The 20,031-nt window shown below is 41.9% G+C and overlaps 2 protein-coding genes and 1 long non-coding RNA gene across 4 annotated transcripts; all 3 read right to left on the bottom strand.

Moving 5' to 3' along the window:
* Nucleotides 1-567: 567 nt before the first annotated feature.
* LOC310871947 lies at nt 568-3,449 on the bottom strand. Of its 2 annotated transcripts, XR_014570322.1 has the most exons (4): nt 3,333-3,449; nt 1,890-2,010; nt 1,240-1,705; nt 568-1,198 (listed from the first exon to the last, which is right to left on the bottom strand). It is a non-coding gene; the product is annotated as an uncharacterized lncRNA (long non-coding RNA). The 2 variants fall into 2 exon arrangements; XR_014570323.1 differs by lacking the exon at nt 568-1,198 and having other exon boundaries at nt 1,207-1,705.
* A 2,588-nt stretch (nt 3,450-6,037) lies between these two features.
* Nucleotides 6,038-7,070, bottom strand: LOC310872157 (vasotocin-neurophysin VT 1-like; the record flags this gene model as incomplete). Its single annotated transcript, XM_083783880.1, has 3 exons — nt 6,038-6,180; nt 6,277-6,481; nt 6,948-7,070. The coding sequence occupies 3 exons, from the start codon at nt 7,068-7,070 to the stop codon at nt 6,038-6,040; spliced, it is 471 nt and encodes a 156-aa protein (XP_083640006.1).
* Nucleotides 7,071-11,716: 4,646 nt separating this feature from the next.
* Nucleotides 11,717-18,756, bottom strand: ubox5 (U-box domain containing 5). Its single transcript, XM_083783679.1, has 7 exons — nt 18,514-18,756; nt 17,644-17,707; nt 16,291-16,392; nt 15,366-16,174; nt 14,385-15,025; nt 13,881-14,066; nt 11,717-12,136 (listed from the first exon to the last, which is right to left on the bottom strand). The coding sequence occupies exons 2-7, from the start codon at nt 17,695-17,697 to the stop codon at nt 11,919-11,921; spliced, it is 2,010 nt and encodes a 669-aa protein (XP_083639805.1). The 5' UTR covers nt 17,698-17,707; nt 18,514-18,756; the 3' UTR covers nt 11,717-11,918.
* Nucleotides 18,757-20,031: the final 1,275 nt, after the last annotated feature.

A 20,031-nucleotide genomic window follows, 5' to 3' on the forward strand; every position in this document is an offset into this window, starting at 1 on the left:
TGCCAAGACTCACTGTTGATGACATAATATGAACCAACAAAGATCTCACTCTGTATTGTCTTCATCGACACATTTCAGTTTTGGCACTATTGGCTTTCACATTGTTCAACGTCATAACTATCAACCATCACGTCATCCACCAGTGTTTCCAGAGCAAGTGTAGACAAGATCAGTTTAGGTTTCATAATGATGATTAAAGCCTTTATTCTATCAAAAGCTTATGTTACTAAATAATACGGTAATACCCATCTTTAAAGGTTCTGGCATGGAATCAATCCAATTAGTCCTAAATAACTGATGTCATTACTCTGAGTGACTATATCTTCATCCAATGATGAAAATCTTTCTTGATGGTGCAGCTGTCTGTGACAGTGATGTCAGTCATATCATATGTACTGACAGAAATAAAAAGATGGCTTTGAAATGTTAGCCAACAGAAACCCAAACTCAGTCAATTCACCTTAAAGTTCCCTTTAAAAACCTTTAACCAAAAAATGAAAATATTCAACCCTATGAAAAATAGATGTTGAAAGAACCTGAAAGAATTGGACACGCTGACACCAAAAATATAGTTATCACTCAATGTATTAAAAATTTACTTGAGTTAAAATACAAAAGTATCTGCATTAAATTATACTTACAGTACCAAAAGTAGATTGTCCCATTTTACGAGTTCAATGTATAAAACATATTTTTAAAAGTTGCGGTGCGACGCATTGTGAGCTTTTAGATCTGCTATGTTCAAACTTGGGGGTCATTATTGATTCTGAATTGAATTTTAATTCACACATTAATCATGTCACCAAGATTGCCTTTTTTCACCTTAGAAATATTGCACGAATCAGAGCCTATTTGTCATTGGACGATGCAAAAGTCATTGGACAATGCAAAAACGCTGATCCATGGATTCCACGGCTTTGTTTTTTCTCGGCTTGATTACTGCAATGCACTTTTTTATGGACTGCCAAAGAAAACAACTGACAGATTACAATGTATTATTATTAAATGGCCAAAATATAGGGCTGAAGTGGTTAATGTGTTTTGTATTGATCATTGATCAAAATCTACAAAGTAACTAGTTTTTAAATAATTGTAGTGTAGTACAAGTACAAGTACAATATTTGCCTCTGAGATATACTGTAGTGGAGTAGAAGTAAAAGTACTGACAATTGGAAACACTCCAGTAAAGTAAAAGTACCTCAAATGTTTACTTAAAGTACAGTACTTGAGTAAATGTACTTAGTTACTTTCCACCACTGTGTCTTCATAACCACAATGGGAGATGCTAGATGCAGACACATCCAACACAGGGTTTCCTATAAAAAATATCAAGGTTACAAATTATCACTCATAATTGTAAATTCTTATTTAATAAATCTTTCTTTTAGACCTATAAAATGTTCTTCAAACAGAGGCATTTGGAATATTCAGATTTAATACATTTTATTACAAAGATATCTTTATGGCATTGATTATACTGTAACAAGTAAAGTAGTGAGCCACAGTTATAACACTATAGTATCACACGATTAATCAGGAAAACATGCCCAACTGTTTGTAAAATACAAAGTCTTATAAAAGGAAAGGAAACCACACACTCCACTAAATCTTCTGTTTTGTGCCATTGAGAAGCTGTGCTTTCAGTAGCCTTGCATGGAGTTTGGGATGGGCACACACAGGCTTATCCAAGTGCCTGTAATACAGTCTGTGAATCCAGATAACACACAAGTTACAATGTAATCTTGCAATTGTGTTTATGTTTAGCAGAGCAATTTGTTCTTCGTCAGTGTGTTAGTATAATTTTATCATAAAGTACAGAAGCAACTAAAGTGTGTGATATCGACATAAGCACTGTGACGATCTGACTTTGTGTTGTCTTTGCAACTTACACAAGTGCTTTGATGTCACAGGCGCCATTGCTTTGCTGCATATCCCATTTTGCAACCTTAGACAGCATTTGTGTAGAGAAACGTATTTTTGTGAGATCCGTACAGCACTTTGGGATACCAGCTAAAATAGGGGTAAAAGAGATTAGAATCATCTGGAACTAGAAAAAGTGCCCTTCCGGGCACAGGTCTCCACCAGGTTATCCACAGATCCGTGCAGTTAGAGGTAAAAACACTTTTCGGCCAGTTATAGCGCCACCTTGAGGCTGAGTTGAAATTGTTCATGTGGCATTTCGTCCTCGGCCTAGTGGGAATGTGGGTGCACAATTTCACGGAAATCACGCGATGTGTTCATGATTTGCAGCATTTTGTTTGAAACTGAGCACTCCTGTGAACTTTGGAAGCCAATCTTAACCAATCAGGATGGAGTCTGATAAATCTGAAAGACCCGTTTCGTTGAATGGCTCTAGAGAGACTGTGTACCAATTTGCGTGATGTTTGGACAAAATCTGTAGGTGTACTGTGCAAAAACGTGTTTTGCACAAAGCGGCCTCCTGGTGGCGCTATAACAGGCCGTTCTGGAAAGTTTGGGGCAGAGGTTCATGGTTGGCATCCAGGGAGTGTGTGTGCAAAATATGGCATTGAAAAACTTGTTTTGCACAAAGCGGCCTCCTGGTGGCGCTATAACAGGCCGTTCTGGAAAGTTTGGGGCAGAGGTTCATGGTTGGCATCCAGGGAGTGTGTGTGCAAAATATGGCATCGACCGGGTTAACGGTGGCCGAGATTAGCTGTTCACGGACACACACACGGACACACGGACACACACGCGGACGGACGGAGTGCAAAACATACTCTCCCCACATGCCTTCGGCCTGGTGGAGACAATAACTTTGGTGGTACAATGCAAGTGAAAACAATTACATGTTTAGGATAGGGCAAGCTTCAAGGATATTCCTGGGAGCTAGTTGAGGTTAAAGGGGTATCTGCTAGTGTGAAAGCTTTAAAGAGTAACACATGGTTCTGGCACCTTGTGGCATCTGAGAGTACCTTTGGTGATAAAGGGCACCATAAAGGGCATTTCATGGGAAAAATCATGGGGAAAAATTAGCAACCAGCAATCAATTGTTTATATTAATGGTGAACACAAGACTGACTTTAGCTGAACAGACATGGTCACTTAATTGATAGTCAATTGAACGTCAGCTTGTGAAAACAGGTTTAACAGTTATAAGATAGACTGTATGACTGGATTAATTTAGCAAAAGTAAAGGTGTTGCTAGTATGGGCATCATATCAAAATTCACCTCCTCCTTGTACAACCCCTTCATCAGCACATACAAACGCATACAGTTTACACATTTTAGAGCTATACTTAATCTGAATTGTCTTTCACAAATGAAAACATGTTTCCACATTTTAAAATCCAGATTGATTGTAGGTGCTTACCTTCAGTGGAAGGGATGGCTATAGCACACAAGCACAAGAGCAGCACCACAGCTTTGGGATCCATGGTCACGCAGGGAGAATGGGGTGCGGAATGTTTTACCACTGCTTAAATACTGAGTCTGACACACTTTGTCATTCAATAGAGCATGCACACAAACCCATGCACGTGCATGTCAACTGTCATGTAGTGACACGCACCAATGCCTCCTCATTGTTGTGTTGACAAATATGAAGTCAATAAAGCATGACAGTTTATTTTGTGTGAGGAAACTATTGCTTGTTCATGCTTGTTCATGACCAGGGATGTTTCTAACCTGATTCTCCTTGCCTAAAAGTTTCAAACTTATAAATAAATATGCTCATTATGTAAAAGCTAAAAGTCCCTAGAGACTGCAACTACTCCCCACCCCACCCCCTCACTGGGCCTCATGCGTGCCCCTTTTCTGTTGTTGCCACTTAGATCTCCTGTGTCCATAATACAACTAAGTGCAATGCAGAATGAATACAGTATGCTACTACCCTCTATGAAAAAACAAGTGCAATAACTCACATTTATTTACCCATGTTAGACTCAATATTATCCTATTACTGTAATTATTCTGTGTAGTGCACCAACCTCAGCAAGACAAATTCATTGTAGCCTACAGTATGTCAGAACATACTAAGAAACTGATTCTGTTAGCATTATAGGTTCATGTGTGGTTTGTCTTGTGCAATCAAAGCAGAATAAAAGTTATGTTTGTTTTAAAACAAGTTACTGTAGGTCTAATCTCTCAAGACAGATTCAGCAGCTGCAAATTCAAAACAACCTACACGCCCCCCCTGGGTTCCCAGATTGCTGTAGGTCTTGTCCTCTACATTTAACCAATCCAAACTATTCAGAGAATATAGGCATTCATATTCATAATGGGCATATTTAGGGGTTAAGTGTCTTGCTCAGGGGCACTTTGACACATAACAGACGTAATTACCAGTCTGCACCTCTATATACGCATTAGAGTAGACCATCACGCCATTAATCTTTTGCATTTACTGCGTAACTAACCCTTTAAATATCTGCATGTTCAGGATGCATACTTCCTACCCTAGCAGTTAGTTATTTTCGATATTCAGTAGTCCTTTGGGACAATTGAAAGTGTGGGAAATAATTGTATACAATTACTATAGTTTATAGCCTTCTCTTGCAAAGATGATAAAAGACAATTTACAACACCTACAATTATTTATCCCAATTTCCCAAGTGCACTGTATGTCCACAGTAGCAGAAAGAATGGCATCATTTGACTTCAATCGATTAGTGATGGATAAAAAAAAACCCTTCAGATAAACATTGTCACACACAGCAGGTTTCTGCTATTTTCTCAAAAGGGACATTTTTCATAGCATAAAATTGTGAACAGGCCATGAAAATGCATTGCATGAGACTTGACATGTCATTGCAAAGAACAGAATCAGAAATGCACACTGATCGAAAGTAGATTTGACAGTTGCTAAGATAAAGAACACAAAAACTGATTTATCTGTGGCGCCGCTTGCTCATAGAACTGGCTGTGTCAAAAAGTGTGTGCACACAAAAACTCAGGATTACTTTGTCTTGGCAGACAAGACAAACCAGTAACATGTTTGCCAGTAATATTCAACCGTTTGTGTAAGGTGTAATTACCGTAAAAGTTGTGCAATAAATGAAAAAACAGACAACCGATATTTAGGCAGTGGTATATTTTGTATTGTAATTTCTTACAAGATCATATCACTAAAGATTTAGCAGTGTTTAATTAGATAATTGTAGGCCTATCAGGTGGTAGTTTAATTTCAGTGTAGTTGGGCTTTTAGTTCATATAAAGCACTTCATATTTACAATGGGCATGTGTCCAAGAATTGTCAGGTATGTATCAATCATAACATTCATTAACAATTAACAACACCTTGGTCAACATATTAATTTCACATTGTTGTAGTACTGGGATCTTAGATATTACATTAAACAGAAACATTATGTTTACACTGGACTATGTATGTGCATTGCATTTCTGAAAGTGAAAAAATGCAATGCTGTTTTCAATATTCTTGCTGGCTTCTTTTTTTAAGTATTCATGCTGTTGCTTTCCCCAATGTAAAAAAAACGAGGGGAAAAAAATAACTATACAAGCTGGAAATGTATTTATTTTTCTCTTACCCTACCCATTCCCTACAAATACAACACAACCGTAAAGGAATTAGGAATGAGAATAAAGTTTGAAGTGGAAACTGGCTAGGCCAGGATTCCCTAAAAAAAAGCACTCAGATAATCTATGTCCATTGGCATATAATGGAGCAGAGATGGTCTTCCACAACTTTTGTTTTTTTCAACCAAGGTTCATGTTTTAGGTTATTAGAAAATGTAAAAGGTGAGTGTTCAATTATTTTCATTTGCTGCTTTCTTTCGTTTTAGCGATTTTAGTGATTGTTTACAGGGGGGGCGGGAGCATTTCTTTACATTTTATGGTGATTTTTTTTCTTCAGATGGGGTCTAGTAGAACATAAAATGTTGTAAAGAAATACATATTTAGCCTCATGTTTGAATAAAACTAAAGAAATCAGAAAATGGAAAAAAATGAACACTCATCTTTTACTTTCTCTAATAACAACCTAAAACATGAACCTTCTTGAAAAAAAACAAAGTTGTCCTTTTAAGGACACTATTTTTGTGGACAACCTGTGAGGTATCAATATTCAGTCTGCCCTCTGGTGGCCACATGTAGCAGGCGCAGCAGCAGTTGTGCAGGTGAGTTCCCTGTGACTGTGGCACTGTGCACTGGTTCGAATACTTGGTCCTCACTCAGACAGTCAGAGTCTACAGCACAGCTCTCTGACAGAAAGAATACGATGAGAAAACATTAGTCATCATACACTAACTAAAAGAAGTACACAATGACAGAAAATCAGACACTCCGATTAGACCTACCTGCGTTACAGCAGAGTCCTGAGGCAGCACAGCGTCCCCACTCAGATCCACAGGGTTTCCCTCCTGTCTGGCAGGGAGTGAGCAGGTAATTCTCTGCTTCACATTGAGTTGTTTCAGGGGAGCCCAGCAAACAGCCCAGTCCATCCCCACAACAGATACTGGGGCCAAAGCAACGACCCCTGTCATCAGGACCACATGACTTGCACTGGAACAGAACATTGTCAGAATTTAGGCTATATCCAGTCACTAGGTACTTTACACTAACCTGCAGCATCCTGTTGGTCAATTAAATATACAATCATCTTCCCTTCATGTTTTATTTATTCAAATGACCAAGTTCTTCAAAAATATATTATCTGACCAAGTCAAATCTAACAATATGGAGCAGTAACAATAGAATAGTTTGTGGCACAAACTATTCTATTGTTACTGCTCCATATTGTTAGATTACTGCTTTGTGGCACACACAAATATTTGGCTGCACTTCTCAAGTTAAAATCTGTGACATTTAAGTTTCATGTGTAAAATAAAAAAGTAATGGGAGGAGAGGAGATCTTTCACAAAAAAATAAAATAAAAATAATATCTCTATATATATATATATCTATATATAAAGTGTTCAGGTCTAAAGTGACACTGTCGCCTTACGGACAATAAATCAGAGTTCCCTACCTGTCTGAGTCCGGTCTCCTGTAGTGCACGCTTCCCTCCACGAGGACAGTTCTGGATGTAGCAGGCGGAGGACAGTGCAAGGAGTCCCAGCAACAGGCACAGTGGAGATAGGGAATGAGGCATTATGGCTGATGGTCTGGAGACAAGCAACAGTTTCCTCTCTCTGACAGATACCTGAGAGGACCCGTTACTTATAGGCATGGATGGAAGTGTTCTGACAAAGCATTCGACTGTCACATTTGACGTCAGTGTTATCTTGTTCCGTTATTCATACGCGCAGTGGAGGAGGAGGGGGGGCTGGGAGGTTGTGTGAAAGTGAGTAAGGTCGCGCCACATCCCTCTCAGCATAACATATGCTCCATCAAACAAATATACACACGAAAACAACAATGTACCTAAACTGGCTGCAGAAGATGGCTAGTCAGTATTCAAGACTGTGCTATGATTAGTTTGGCATCACATTTCTAATGAGTGGCATGATGGCACACACAAAAGGCCGGCTTAAGATGAACAACAAATTGAACTCAGTGACAACTAATTAGATTTATTCCAATGAGCGCACTGATTAAGTAGGCTACATTAGCTGTTTTGAGTGCATGTGTTTACCAAGATGTAGCTTGACAAGACAACACACACACACACACACACACACACACACACACACACACACACACACACACACACACACACACACCTTACTGAGATGGTAGACCCCATGGGTTTATGGTTGGAATCTGACAAAGGTATTAAAATGACAGAATGTGAAAGGTGATCTCATTGAAGTAATTTTGGTGGTGAAAAGCACGAAACAAGATTAGAATTTTGAATAGACATGCGTCTAGGTCAATTATTTATTTTCAATGTCAATGCTGTTTTGCATGCAGTGGCAGTGTAGACGTTTTTGTGCATTTTGATCAAAGATCCTGGGAGGAGATACATTTTAAATGGTTTTCATATAATTCAAAATGGCGGGTAATCTAAAGGTAGTAAAGGAAGTATATGCAAGTTGTTTGGCATGAGAAGAGGCATATGTGTATCAAAGTGTCATTGCCAACGGTCAAACGGTTGATGAGATATGCACGTTCAAAGTTTGCATTTTCAACTTAATTTTCAATGCTATAGCGCCACCATTTGGCCAATGGTCATGGGCTTCACATAGTCACAGTTTGGTAATGCCCTCTACCAGATTACCTAGTAGATTTTAAAGTCCTTTCATAGTGGAGGAGCATGGATCAACTCCAACTATTCCAAATATTTGATGGCAGTTTGTGAACAGCATTCAGCCATGTCATGTCACAACCTATTAATAGGTTATAACTCAACTCTTTCATTTATATCTGAAGCAGTTTCTAATAAACTTTCTACGGTCCCAGGCTCCCAGCTTTACCCACTCACAATTTGATCTATCTGTTCTCACTTCCCATGAAAATTGTGACACATTCATGGTTTGCTTTCAGTCTTCTTACTAAACAGATGTAGGATCACGATCTTGGTTAAGTGTTATCAAGTTGTCATGGAAACATAAAAACCTTTATGCTGTTGTGCAGGCTGAAAACCAATACAATCGTGTTTTCTCTCCACCTCTCTGAACCGGTACACATTTTCTGACATTCCACGTGAAAAAAGACTGAAGACTTTGAGCGAGGACATAGAATAACAATACTTCAATGAAGCTTCAGTGATTGTGCCGTGTGCCTCTGCCTGCTGTCTAACCAAAAGAGAAAGGATGGGTTAATACAGCATGTAGAGGTCAGTGGCTATGACTCTTGGCATTCTTATTTTTTTTTTTTTTAAATAGCCTTCTTAGATTCTTTAAGTTGTTCTATATACACCTCTTCTACTTCACTGTCCCCAAAACGGTCATTTTCTACTCCAATGTAATTTAACAACGTTTCGAGCCAAGTCACTTCATCTTGCCAAACTAGCCTTGGCTCGAAACGTTAAATTACATTGGAGCAGATGAGTGTGCAGCTCTATTCTTTTTTTTCATACTTTCCAACACAGTACCTCAAGCAAGTGATGTGTGTTTCACTGCATAACAACCTCAAATCCAAGTCTGCAATCGCATGTGCATCTCCAAGATGTGTTTAAGTGTGATTTAATTGATATTGTTGGTTAGGCAGAATCCATGAGAACCTTTCTAGTAATATCAAAACACAAATGAAGAAATAGCCACAAATACATACATAGTGCAGCTATGATGCAGTGGTTTTCAAAAACAGTACATTTACAAGCTCAAACACCCAGCATTTTGACAGACGTAGAGCAATTTTTGCAACATTTTTGAAAATGAGTGGCAGTGTAGGGTAGGTTTAGGTTGAGACTGGCTCATGGGCTATTACATCACCATGGTACATCGGCAAGAATGTATAGACAAGGAGATTTCCGTTTAAGCCTTTATTTTCCGTTGCACAGACACATTTAGGGCTGAGCAAGGAGGTGGTGAGGCTTCACAGTTATGGTTTTTACTAAAACACAAGAGAAACATAATTATACAATTCAACAGTGCATAAATAGACAGACAATTAGGTACCTAAGACATAACTAGACTCAAAGGGGGGGGATGGGTAGGCCTACCACTATATATTAGGAATACACAAATGTGGGAAGTACAAACATTCAATATAAGTTACTAACTAATACTAAAGTGACTATGGATATAGATAAAGATTACATTTAACAATGAAATGCAATATACAAATGAACATCAACAAACTGAACTCACTTCAATGACGCATAACAAAGGCCTGAGGCTCTAGGACAGAGGGCTCTCAGGTGGTGGAGTTGTTGCTGCTGCTGACAAACACTGACTGCATGGACAGGCAATCAGGTCATTGGGAATTCCAGGTAGGGAAACTGGGTGGACATGGGCATTGTGCAGGCAGCAGAGGAGGTCCGAACTGGGAGAGATCAAAGGCAGAGGGGGTTCCGCCGCCCCATGAAGAACAAATTCCGGCTCACGGGTTCAGAGTGTGCAATACTGGGGACATCAGGCTTCCGTTTACTCTGCCGTAGCCTGCCTCCAACATGTTTTTCCGGACAAACCAGCCAGCGTTCGATCCTCCTCCCTGGAGAAGACTGCGGCCTGGCCCGTCACCCAGGCCCCTCCTCCAGAACCACCGGTCGAAAGAGACCTTCATGACTCCCCCTCCTCCAGAACAGACCGCGGCCCGGCCCGTCGCCCAGGCAGCCCCGCGTCCAGAACATGTCCAGGTTGTTGAGCCAGAGCCTCAGAGGATGGCCCGGCCCGTCACCCAGGCAGCATCGCGTCCAGAACATGAGAAGATGCTGGAGTGTCCTGCTGCCCCAGAACCACAGAGGAGTGAAGAGCCCCAGCGGACCGGCCACTCCGGGTCTTCCTTCAGAGCCCCAGTGGACCGCCCACTCCACCCCGGGTCTTCCTTCAGAGCCCCAGCGGACCGGCCACTCCGGGTCTTCCTTCAGAGCCCCAGTGGACCGCCCACTCCGCCCCGGGTCTTCCTTCAGAGCCCCAGCGGACCGGCCACTCCGCCCCGGGTCTTCCTGCCGCCGGTAGAACATGCTCGCAGCCGGACCGAGAGGCGGTGCCAAAGGAGGCCCCGCCCCCAGCCAGCAGCACTGGGGGCATGAAGTCCCGCCTCCAGAGGCTGGCCGAGAAGAGGCAGTGCTGGGACAACAACGGTGACTCGTCGGACGGCGTCCCAGACGGTCCCCCCTCCTCCTCCGTCCCCTCCGAGGAGACAGGAGGAGGCGTACGTTAACCTTCTCCAGCCCCAAGAAACCAGAGCTGGGAGCCAAACCCCTGACCACTGGTCCACAGAGCAGAGGGAAGGTCCCCACCAAGGACACTGGGACCCCCCCGCAGCAAAAAGCCACTGTCGGCCCCACAGGAGTCAAGTCCTTTGAGGATCGCTTCGGAGAGCGCCTTCAGGAACGCTCCAATCACGGCTCTCCTGCCGCCGCCAAAGGCTCCGCCCAGTCCCAGTCTAGGACGCCCGCCGCCGTCCCCCCCCCCCCAGCACCAGGACCATTGCCGCCGTGACCCCCGGCATCTACCCCAGCACCAGACTGGTCCAGGAGAGGCTGCGAGCGGCAGTATACAAACATGGGGAATAAACATTCAATATAAGTTACTCATTACTACTACTAAAGTGACTATGTGCACTGCGCATTACACACACTCGCTAGAGTTTCAGGAAAACAGATAAAGATTACATTTAACACAAATAACCAATAAAATGCAATATACAAATGAACATGAACAAACTGAACTCACTTCAATGACACATAACAAAGGCCTGAGGCTCCAGGACAGAGGGCTCTCAGGTGGTGGTGGTGGAGTTGCTGCTGCTGCCAAACAATGACTACATGGACAGGCACTCAGGCAGTATATAGCTGGCAACTGATTAAGGTGCGAGTGAGAGCAGGTGAAATTACTGATTGAGAGGGAGTGACAGCAGGAAGTGGGTGGGTCCACATGGAATAGGCCAGGGGGAGGGTTGTTGTTGCTCTTTTGGCTCATGGGCTATTACATCACCATGGTACATCGGCAAGAATGTATAGACAAGGAGATTTCCGTTTAAGCCTTTATTTTCCGTTGCACAGACACACATTTAGGGTTGAGCAAGGAGGTGGTGAGGCTTCACAGTTAGTACAATTAGTACATTAAATAATTTATTTGTATATAGTTGTATAGTATTGCAATAATGAATTAATGTGTAGTTATCACAAAATCCCAAGGCACACACATGTACGTATTTTATATTGTTTAATATTTTGCAACTTAATATACAAAAATGAAAAGAAAGAATACAAAAGAAACTAGCAAACAAGTAACTTTACATAGACTTCCTTGATTTTCTTCCTAAACGTTAGGCATACAGTAGATAGGAATTCAAGTCTTCAACGCTTATCTCCACCTAAATAGAACATAATGTTCAATGACTACTCAGCTCTCAGTTGCATTGGAATGCTGTGATTGAATGTGATCCGTTAGTGATGCACACGTATTATGTCGCTGCAGGGGGCAGGTGTATGGCATGTTGGGCACAATATGTGACTGTGCGTTTCTAAAGTAATGGTGTTTCGTGGCCGTGACATTCTGTGTAGGCAGGAGCGGCATAGAAAGTGACCACAACGTAGGCGGTAGACAGACGTAGATGTGGCGTATTGTGAGAGGGAGCAGGAACATTGAGAACACTTTGATTCACCTGGGAAACAAGAGAGAGGGAGAACTTTATCATTGCCTCAAGAGGTTTGCACAGAAATCTTAATAGCCTGAAATGTTCCAATTCATCTTTTAACAGCCACATTATAATGGGTCACCTAGACTCAGGTTTTCATACAATAACATTTAAGATTTGAGAATAATGGACCAATTATCACTATTCCAATTTCACAGCTTGCGACCAACATTCAGCCGTGTCACCGCGCAAATTCACTAAGATGACTAGGTCCTCTTCCGCTTGATTTAGCATTCTGCGGCCGCAGGGGAAGCACAAGACTCAACATCAAGTGTACGTGTTCAAGGAAACCGGAAGTGCGCTGAATAAAAGCAATTTGTCACCTGTTTTGTTTGTTGTAGCATGAAGCTCGTAACAAGATTATTCTCTTGGAAACCTGTAATTTCATGCTACAGTGAAATTGTAGCCTACTGTATGTTATGGTTTTGTATTTTCTGTGGGGCTTCCACCCTATACCCCTTTCTCCTACTTACAATTATGACTGACGCTGACTGAATTTGAACTGATTTGAACCAATGTCAGTTCCTCATGAACAATAATACACACCACCAACACGGGGAACCTATGTTATAGTCATGTGTAGCCAGACAACTATTTCCGTTTCTATTCAGCAGCAAGCTATATACAGTATGCTAAAATTATTTAGATTTATATCGGAACAAATCTGCACGACTGTAAAGATGAAACGGAAGCAGGGAGGAGGACGTCACATCCATTTTATCGCTTGTTCATTTTCTGAACTTCCATGCTCCAGACTGTATGACAGAAGCATTTCAAAATTGTTGTGAATCAGTGAATTTGGACCTTTATTATCACTTAAGTCTTTTTTGTCTACATTACCCTACCTGGATTTTCATAAAACTTCAGCTGGCTGCCCCACAGAGACGGTTAATATTTAGGTCATGGTCAAAAAGATAGAATCAGCCATATCTCATAAACAAATAGATGATATTGGGGCCAATATAATTTAAATTCCTTGGCAGATGTTTTGTTCCCTGCTCATAAACGTTCACTTCATTACTTGCCAAGTCATTATCTAATGGCTATCAAATATCCATACATCAGAGGTCTTCTCTTAAATGTGAAAGGGGTAAATAAATACATCCTGTTTTGTATTGAAGAAAATCCTGAACTAGAAAATGTGCTCAGTAAAGCACAGACCCATGTGCAGTGGATTTGACAACAGGCATAATACATTAGAATATCCAGTTTTTTGTTTTTTTGTTGTTGTTGAAAGACTGACCCCAAAAACTTAAGAAAAAACACCAAAATGTTTTATAGTTGTTGTTGCACATAGAACCTCCAATATTACCCATTTTACCCAGTCAGTGCCACTCTAAAATGTCGGAGGGCATTAGGATCAAAAAATGTCATTCTTAATAAAGTAAAGTAAATTTTAGTAAATCATTTGTCCTGCGTTGGGCCCATTTTTACTTAAACCCAATCTGAGAACCCAACGGCAAATAAACAGTGCCCTCTTTTGATGCGAGTCAACAGTATGTCAGACAGAAACTGACTGCACTGTAAGCCAATGAAGCCAGTACATCACAACCCTGACCTAGGAAACTGGGACTGGGAAAGGGCCTTGATGGACAGTGCTGTGACATACAGCTTAACTGTGAAGATTGGAAATCGTCTCAATTGTGTTGCCGCTATAATATTACGAGTACATCACAGACTAGACACAGTCTTAATCCCAAACCGATCCTACCTGTCGGGGACTCTGTAGCGGAACTCTGAGAGGTGCGAGGTGGCTCCAGCTCTGTGTCAGTATCAATGGTATCCCCACTCGACTGGGAGTGGTGAGAGGTGAAGGACGGTCGACCACGCATTGCCAGGACAAGGGCCTCATCCAAGCTGGACGACAAGCGCTGCTCATGAGAGCTGCTGCTCGGAGCTGTAGAGGAAGACAGAATGTGAAGGGCGGGTCGCATTACTGAACCTACTGTACATTGGGCTGACTTGGTTCTATCTTGCGAGACTAAAGAGGTCCTTTGTCCACCAGTCGACCTTGCGGCTTAATCAGGAGTTGTAGTAGCCACAGGATAATCTAAGCGGTGGATATTGCTCTTGTCTTCATGTCTTTATGTACGGTATGTCAAATGTGTGTATATGTGTTCTGCATACTTGGCTGCTGTGTCGCAAGACAAATTTCAGTGTGAACTGACAATAAAGTACTATATCATATCATATCTTCTTTTTATATACTACTCACCAGAGACTTTGTCCGTTTTTGTTCTTTTGCATTCAGGTAACAGCTGTTTGTTTGGGTTAGACCTGATCAAGGTATCTGTGGGTGGTGGTGGGGCTTCCTTGCTTTTCCCACTTCGTTCTCGTTTGTTTTGTCTTACAGAGTCTGCAATATGTTTGGTGAGAGGACCTGCCCCTGATCTCCAAGGCTGAGGATTTGCCATGCCATTTCCATTTCCTAATCCATTGAGCTCAATCTCCAGGTGTCTGTTACTAACATCATGGTTGATGGCACGGCTGACTATCCCTTTGTTACCACTTGCATCCTTGTTTTCTCCCTCTACCTTATGATCCAAGAGCCTGGACGCCAAGGGCTTCTCTCCTTCCCCATGTCTGCCCAGAGCTCCCTCTCTCAGGCCCAGCCCCGTCTGCAGCACGAAACGATCTATGCGGCTCTTGAGTTGAGGGTTGGGGAGGGGCTTGGAGGCTGCAGTGAACGGAACGCCTGTAAAAGGGTCACTGGGGGGGCGACCCCAAGTGGCTTCTCTCTTCTCTTGCTCCTCCAGGGTGGTGTTGTCCACCGACATGCCACAGGGCAGCAGCATTGGCAGTGACATCACTTCCTGGGTTATGGGGTCAAGAAACTCTTCTGGGACTGACAGGCAACTGCAGTCACATAACATAGTGAACAGGAAATTACTATGGAATTGGTAACAGCGACAATACGCAGTGAATCCAGTGTATTAATTTGTGTCATAACCAATAGAGAAGTGAGCGACATATGACACAAATGAATGAGGTCATTGAGGTGTAATTAAATTAGAATATATACCTAACAAATGGGATTCTTTTAAAGTAGAAAATACAGGAATAGGACCATTATTTTATAAATAATAAAAAGGAATCATTAGTCAGTAGTCACCAGCTGTGCACGTTTCAAAACATCACAACTACAAAACCTGCGCAATCACTCACTTATACAACATCAAGAAAAGTTAATATATACCTAGGAGGTGTGGCTGCTGGCGGTAAATGTGCTGGTTGATTCATAGATGGAGCCCAAAATCTTGGTGATGGCAGCAGCAGTCTTTGACTTGACTCATGGGCACTCTTAAATCTTTCTACCTCGGCTGCAGAGCAGCATTTAGCAGGCAGTCCCCACACTGCCAGAGCCTTGAGCCCCAACGCTGAGCCAGCGCCGCCATACGGTACTGTCACGCGAAGCTGCGTCACAGAGCCTAGTGACCACGCCTGCCTGCTCCACAGCTGTTCTTGATGGCAGTCTGCAGGCTGTGGTGGGGGAGGGGAGAGAAATGGCGTCCGGGGCCGAAAGTGCGGATGGGAGAAGCACACCAGGGTCTTCTCCCTGACTTCACAGAGGCCCATTCGTTTAAACTCTGGCCCTGAATAACTGGTCTCAATGTTTGACTGAGGTTGCAGAGGGGCCCTATGCTGCCTGTTACCACAGCCTCTCTGTTGGGGCTCCTCAAGGCCATGTTCTCCCCACTGGGGAGAACATGGCTCCACTTGGCTCAGGTGAAAGCTCCACTGTTGTCCATTAGACCTACTGTTTAAATGCGGGTGTCTTTCTTGGGTCTGGGCTTTCCCATGCTGGCCTGGGCCCACAGTCTTTATTTGGTCCTCTCGCTGGCCTTGCTTAGAGTCCTGACATGGCCCAGGAGCCAGGGCAGGTAGAGGATCTGAGCTGGTACTGATCTCAACCTTCTTGCATGCCTGTCCTCGGTCCATGCCCCATGACCATAGCTCCACATCCACTCGGCACAGCTCCACCTGGATGGCAAACTTCAGAGTCACCTGGGAGAATGGTATGAATTATTTGACAGATTAATGATAATACAATGCTATGATCAAAGATGAGCAGTCATAACGAGCAGTAAAATAAAAACTGTACAACAGACAGCATCATGTACCTGCACAGGTGGACGCAGGAAGTATTCCAGCTTAAAGCCCCGCCTCCGGACAGCAGGGTCGACTGACAGAAGGTTGGTGACGTCATACCCATCGGCACATAACTGTATACATGTGGATTCCAAAGAGACAATGAATGAGAATGGTATTTATCTGTACAGAAAACAACCCTAACTAAGCAAACATGCATTGATATGAATGCATACATTCACAAGAAGACAGAACGCTTAGAGGTTCTACAATTACCTTGGCACTCAACTGAAGCAAAAAATGTAATAATGGTTTGATCGTTATTTACACATCATGCCGTTTATTGTGCATGGGTGTGGTAGAATGCATGTCAAATATCTATATATTAATAAGCATGTAATAGAGAAACACAACGTCCAATACAACATGGCATCTGCAGGACAGAGGCTAGCAGGCAGAAATGTGAATATTGGAATGTGGCTATGTCAGTCTAACCTGCTTGATTCCTCCGGACTCAAATCTAACATTCACCATGCTCGGAGGCGGAACTAAAGTCATGAGTGGTCAGGAGGTGAGTGAGGAAGATATTGGAATTTGGCTACAGGGGTTTCGAATGGTTGACATGTGACATGGGAGACTGTGCTGCCACAATGGCATATTCTTATTGTTTTCATGCTCCTCAAACCAGCCTGATATGTTGTGGGACAGGGACATTATCATCTGGACGATTCAACTTCCACCAGAATAGAAATTCTTCATCACAAGACATAATGGCATACTGTGGTAGTAACTGTATTCACCATTGGTGCATTTTTACACTTTACACTTTACGTTAAACTGATACTCAGGATTTAGCCGTTTGGAAACATTACCCATAATTTACTCAATTGTTTTGTTAATTAAGTGTGTACAGTGAGAACAAGTTAACTAAAAAGTATTTTATTATAAACATTTAGTATATAGGTTAGTAGGCCATACTGATACACCAGTACAGACTTAAACACAATTTTCAGTGGACAAAACGATGGGAGAAAACATATGACAGTCAGGGAAGCAGTTAGGGTTAAGTTACAGTGTGTTGCTCAGGGACACATAACTATAGGCCAGGACACAAAGGGACGTGTTTCCCAGACGACATCTCTACCCATTCAGCTAGTATTATAAGGAGGACCGTTCAAGAAAATATCAGAGCATAAACAAGCACATGGCAAGGTCGACTGTGAATCTGTTCCCCAATCCACACAGTGTGTGATTATGTGACACATCTTGAAAGACAAGATCTTGTCTCTCAATATGTTTCATTTTTTCACCTTTGGCCTTTTTCCCCTCTTCTATATCACCTTTGGTCTGTGCTTATCAAGTAACATTGCAATGCGTCATCATACCTTGTTACTTGTCACTGTGGTCTGAAAATGTGTCTGGCAGAGATTCACAACCATGTTCTCTCACCTGTGAATAGAAAAATGTGTTTTAAGTTTAGTTCCATTTGATTGATTGATTGAAATATGTATTAACAGTTTGCAGAATTACAGTACAATCCAAGCACAACTCAATACAAAGACTGTTAACTGTGAGTGGACAACCTAATAAAGCATTACACTTGTTTACAAGAGGGTCCACTTTGTTCAATTCATCAAAACATTTAGAGACGTACAAATATACACTTCTATAAAGCCAAAGAACAGAACGGGAATTCATCATAAAGGAGGTAAAAAGGGAAAAGAAACATATACAGTGAGGCGATTCAGATTTTACTGGGTTTCGAATTGCAGGTAATTCACTTAACCCATTATGAATACCATTGCTTAGTGAACATGCACAAATATATGGCTCAGGCTCATGGCGATTGGCGACATGGTCTAATTTATGGAAATGAAATAACCTTGAACCCTTAAGATGGAATGGCGGTCATTTTCAATGCTGTTGCATCACTTGCATCATGCAAGAGAGTAGCTCTGGTCCATAGCCCTAATGCAAGGCAGCAAGGGCATTAGGGGTGCTATGGACCAGAGATAGCCAGGCAGAGAGCATCATCTGATTCTGATCGACTAGCCCTGAAACATGACGTGAAGTACGAGCGTCATGTGTACCATGGCTACTGATCAACTTGAAAACAGCTGGGTGCGTTTAGAGTTGAAACCCAGTCAAATGACACAATTACAACCAGAGTTCTGAATAGTATTTCTCTATGAACATATTTGTGTATAACCGGCAACGTACTTTCAGTGGCATATAGGCCTAAGAATATAATTTACCGTATTATTTATATCTTGATGGCTGCAAGTCAGTCTGCTGTTGTGTTGGGTTACGATTAATTTACATTGTTTGGTGGCTTAAATTCCACCACTGTCTGTCTATGCCGCTATGCGTTATTATAGGACTCACGTCATAGGACTTTATATCTCCACTCTTTACTTGCAGCTAAAATAAACGGATGTTTATTTTAATTAGTTCAACTGAAAGCTATTTCTTCACAGACAGTACGCTGCTAGCTAAAAGTTTAGCATTATACTACTACGGATACCGAGAAGGTACTCTTCTTCGTATTACTATTATTGTTGTACGGTGGTTGGCATCCAGCTTTTTGGTGCATTACCGCCACCTTCTGATCTGAAGTATGGTTTGTTTGTTTGTTTGTTTGTTTGTTTGATTGATTGATTGATTGATTGATTGATTGATTGATTGATTGATTGATTGATTGATTGATTGACTTATTAACAGTTTGCAGAATTACAGTACATTTCAAGTACAACTCAATACAATAACTGTTAGCTGTGAGTGGATGACACCATAAAGCATTACATTTGTTTACAATAGGGCCCACCATTTTCAATTCATCAAAACATTTACAGACGTAGGCCTACGAATATACACATCTATATACGGTAGTCAAAACAGGAAATCATCATAGAGGCGGTAAAAAGGGAAAAGAAACATATACAGTGAGGGGGAAAAGTGGTGGGTGCATGGTCGATTCAGATTTTACGGTCCAAAAAGAATGGATTCGGTTTTACAAAGATAGTTTGTTATCAGCGAGCCAGGTGCAGATTCTACCGAATTCAGAGCTGAGGGCCTTTTCAACCTGCAGTTTATTCCTGTCCGAGACCAGCAGTGCTGAGTCATCAGCGAACAGGAACAAATTGCAGTCACAAGCTGATGTCATGTCGTTTACATATAGGAACAGTAAAGGCCCTAGTATGCTTCCTTGTGGAACGCCACAGCTCACAGGGAGGGGGGGGGGGGGGACAGTGTTCCGTTCACCTCCACCATCTGTTCTCTCCCCTCCAGGTAGGATTGCATCCTGCTCACTGATGTGCTATCAAAACCAATTGCTTTTAGCTTGTTAACCAGTATGTAGTGGTTGTGGTATGTGTTAAAAGCCTTTAAAGGTATTTGCCAGCATCCAGCATGTGTCAGTGGAGTGGGATGTTCTGAAGCCAGATTGGAATCAATTCATACTGTACGTTTTTTGCGGCAAGATACTTTTAAACCTATTCATAGACAATTTTTTCCATCACTTTTGAGATGGATCTAAGAATAGAAATAGGGCAGTAGTGGTCGGGGTCTAATTTGCTCCCTTTATTGTGCAGGGGGATTACTTTAACCCATTTAGGCCTAAGGCAGATTCTAAAAACGCCTCTAAATCCTGACCTACGGTTTCTGAAAAACTTCAAATATTTATATAGCAGCATCAAAAAAATTACATTTTTGAATACTGTACATACTGTACAGAACCCAAATATGGGTTCCCGGCCTGAGGGGGTAAGATACCA

The sequence above is a fragment of the Protomyctophum parallelum genome, assembly GCF_964188405.1.
Source record: "Protomyctophum parallelum genome assembly, chromosome: 15".
Lineage (NCBI taxonomy): Eukaryota > Metazoa > Chordata > Actinopteri > Myctophiformes > Myctophidae > Protomyctophum > Protomyctophum parallelum.

What these genes read in the sequence shown, in the direction of transcription:
- ubox5 (XM_083783679.1), bottom strand. Translation starts at nt 17,697, where the DNA reads ATGGTTGTGAATCTCTGCCAGACACATTTTCAGACCACAGTGACAAGT. An exon ending in TCCTGCGTCCACCTGTGCAG is followed by an intron (nt 16,175 to 16,290) that starts GTACATGATGCT and finishes CCATTCTCCCAG; the next exon opens with GTGACTCTGAAGTTTGCCAT. An exon ending in CCAGCAGCCACACCTCCTAG is followed by an intron (nt 15,026 to 15,365) that starts GTATATATTAAC and finishes ATGTGACTGCAG; the next exon opens with TTGCCTGTCAGTCCCAGAAG.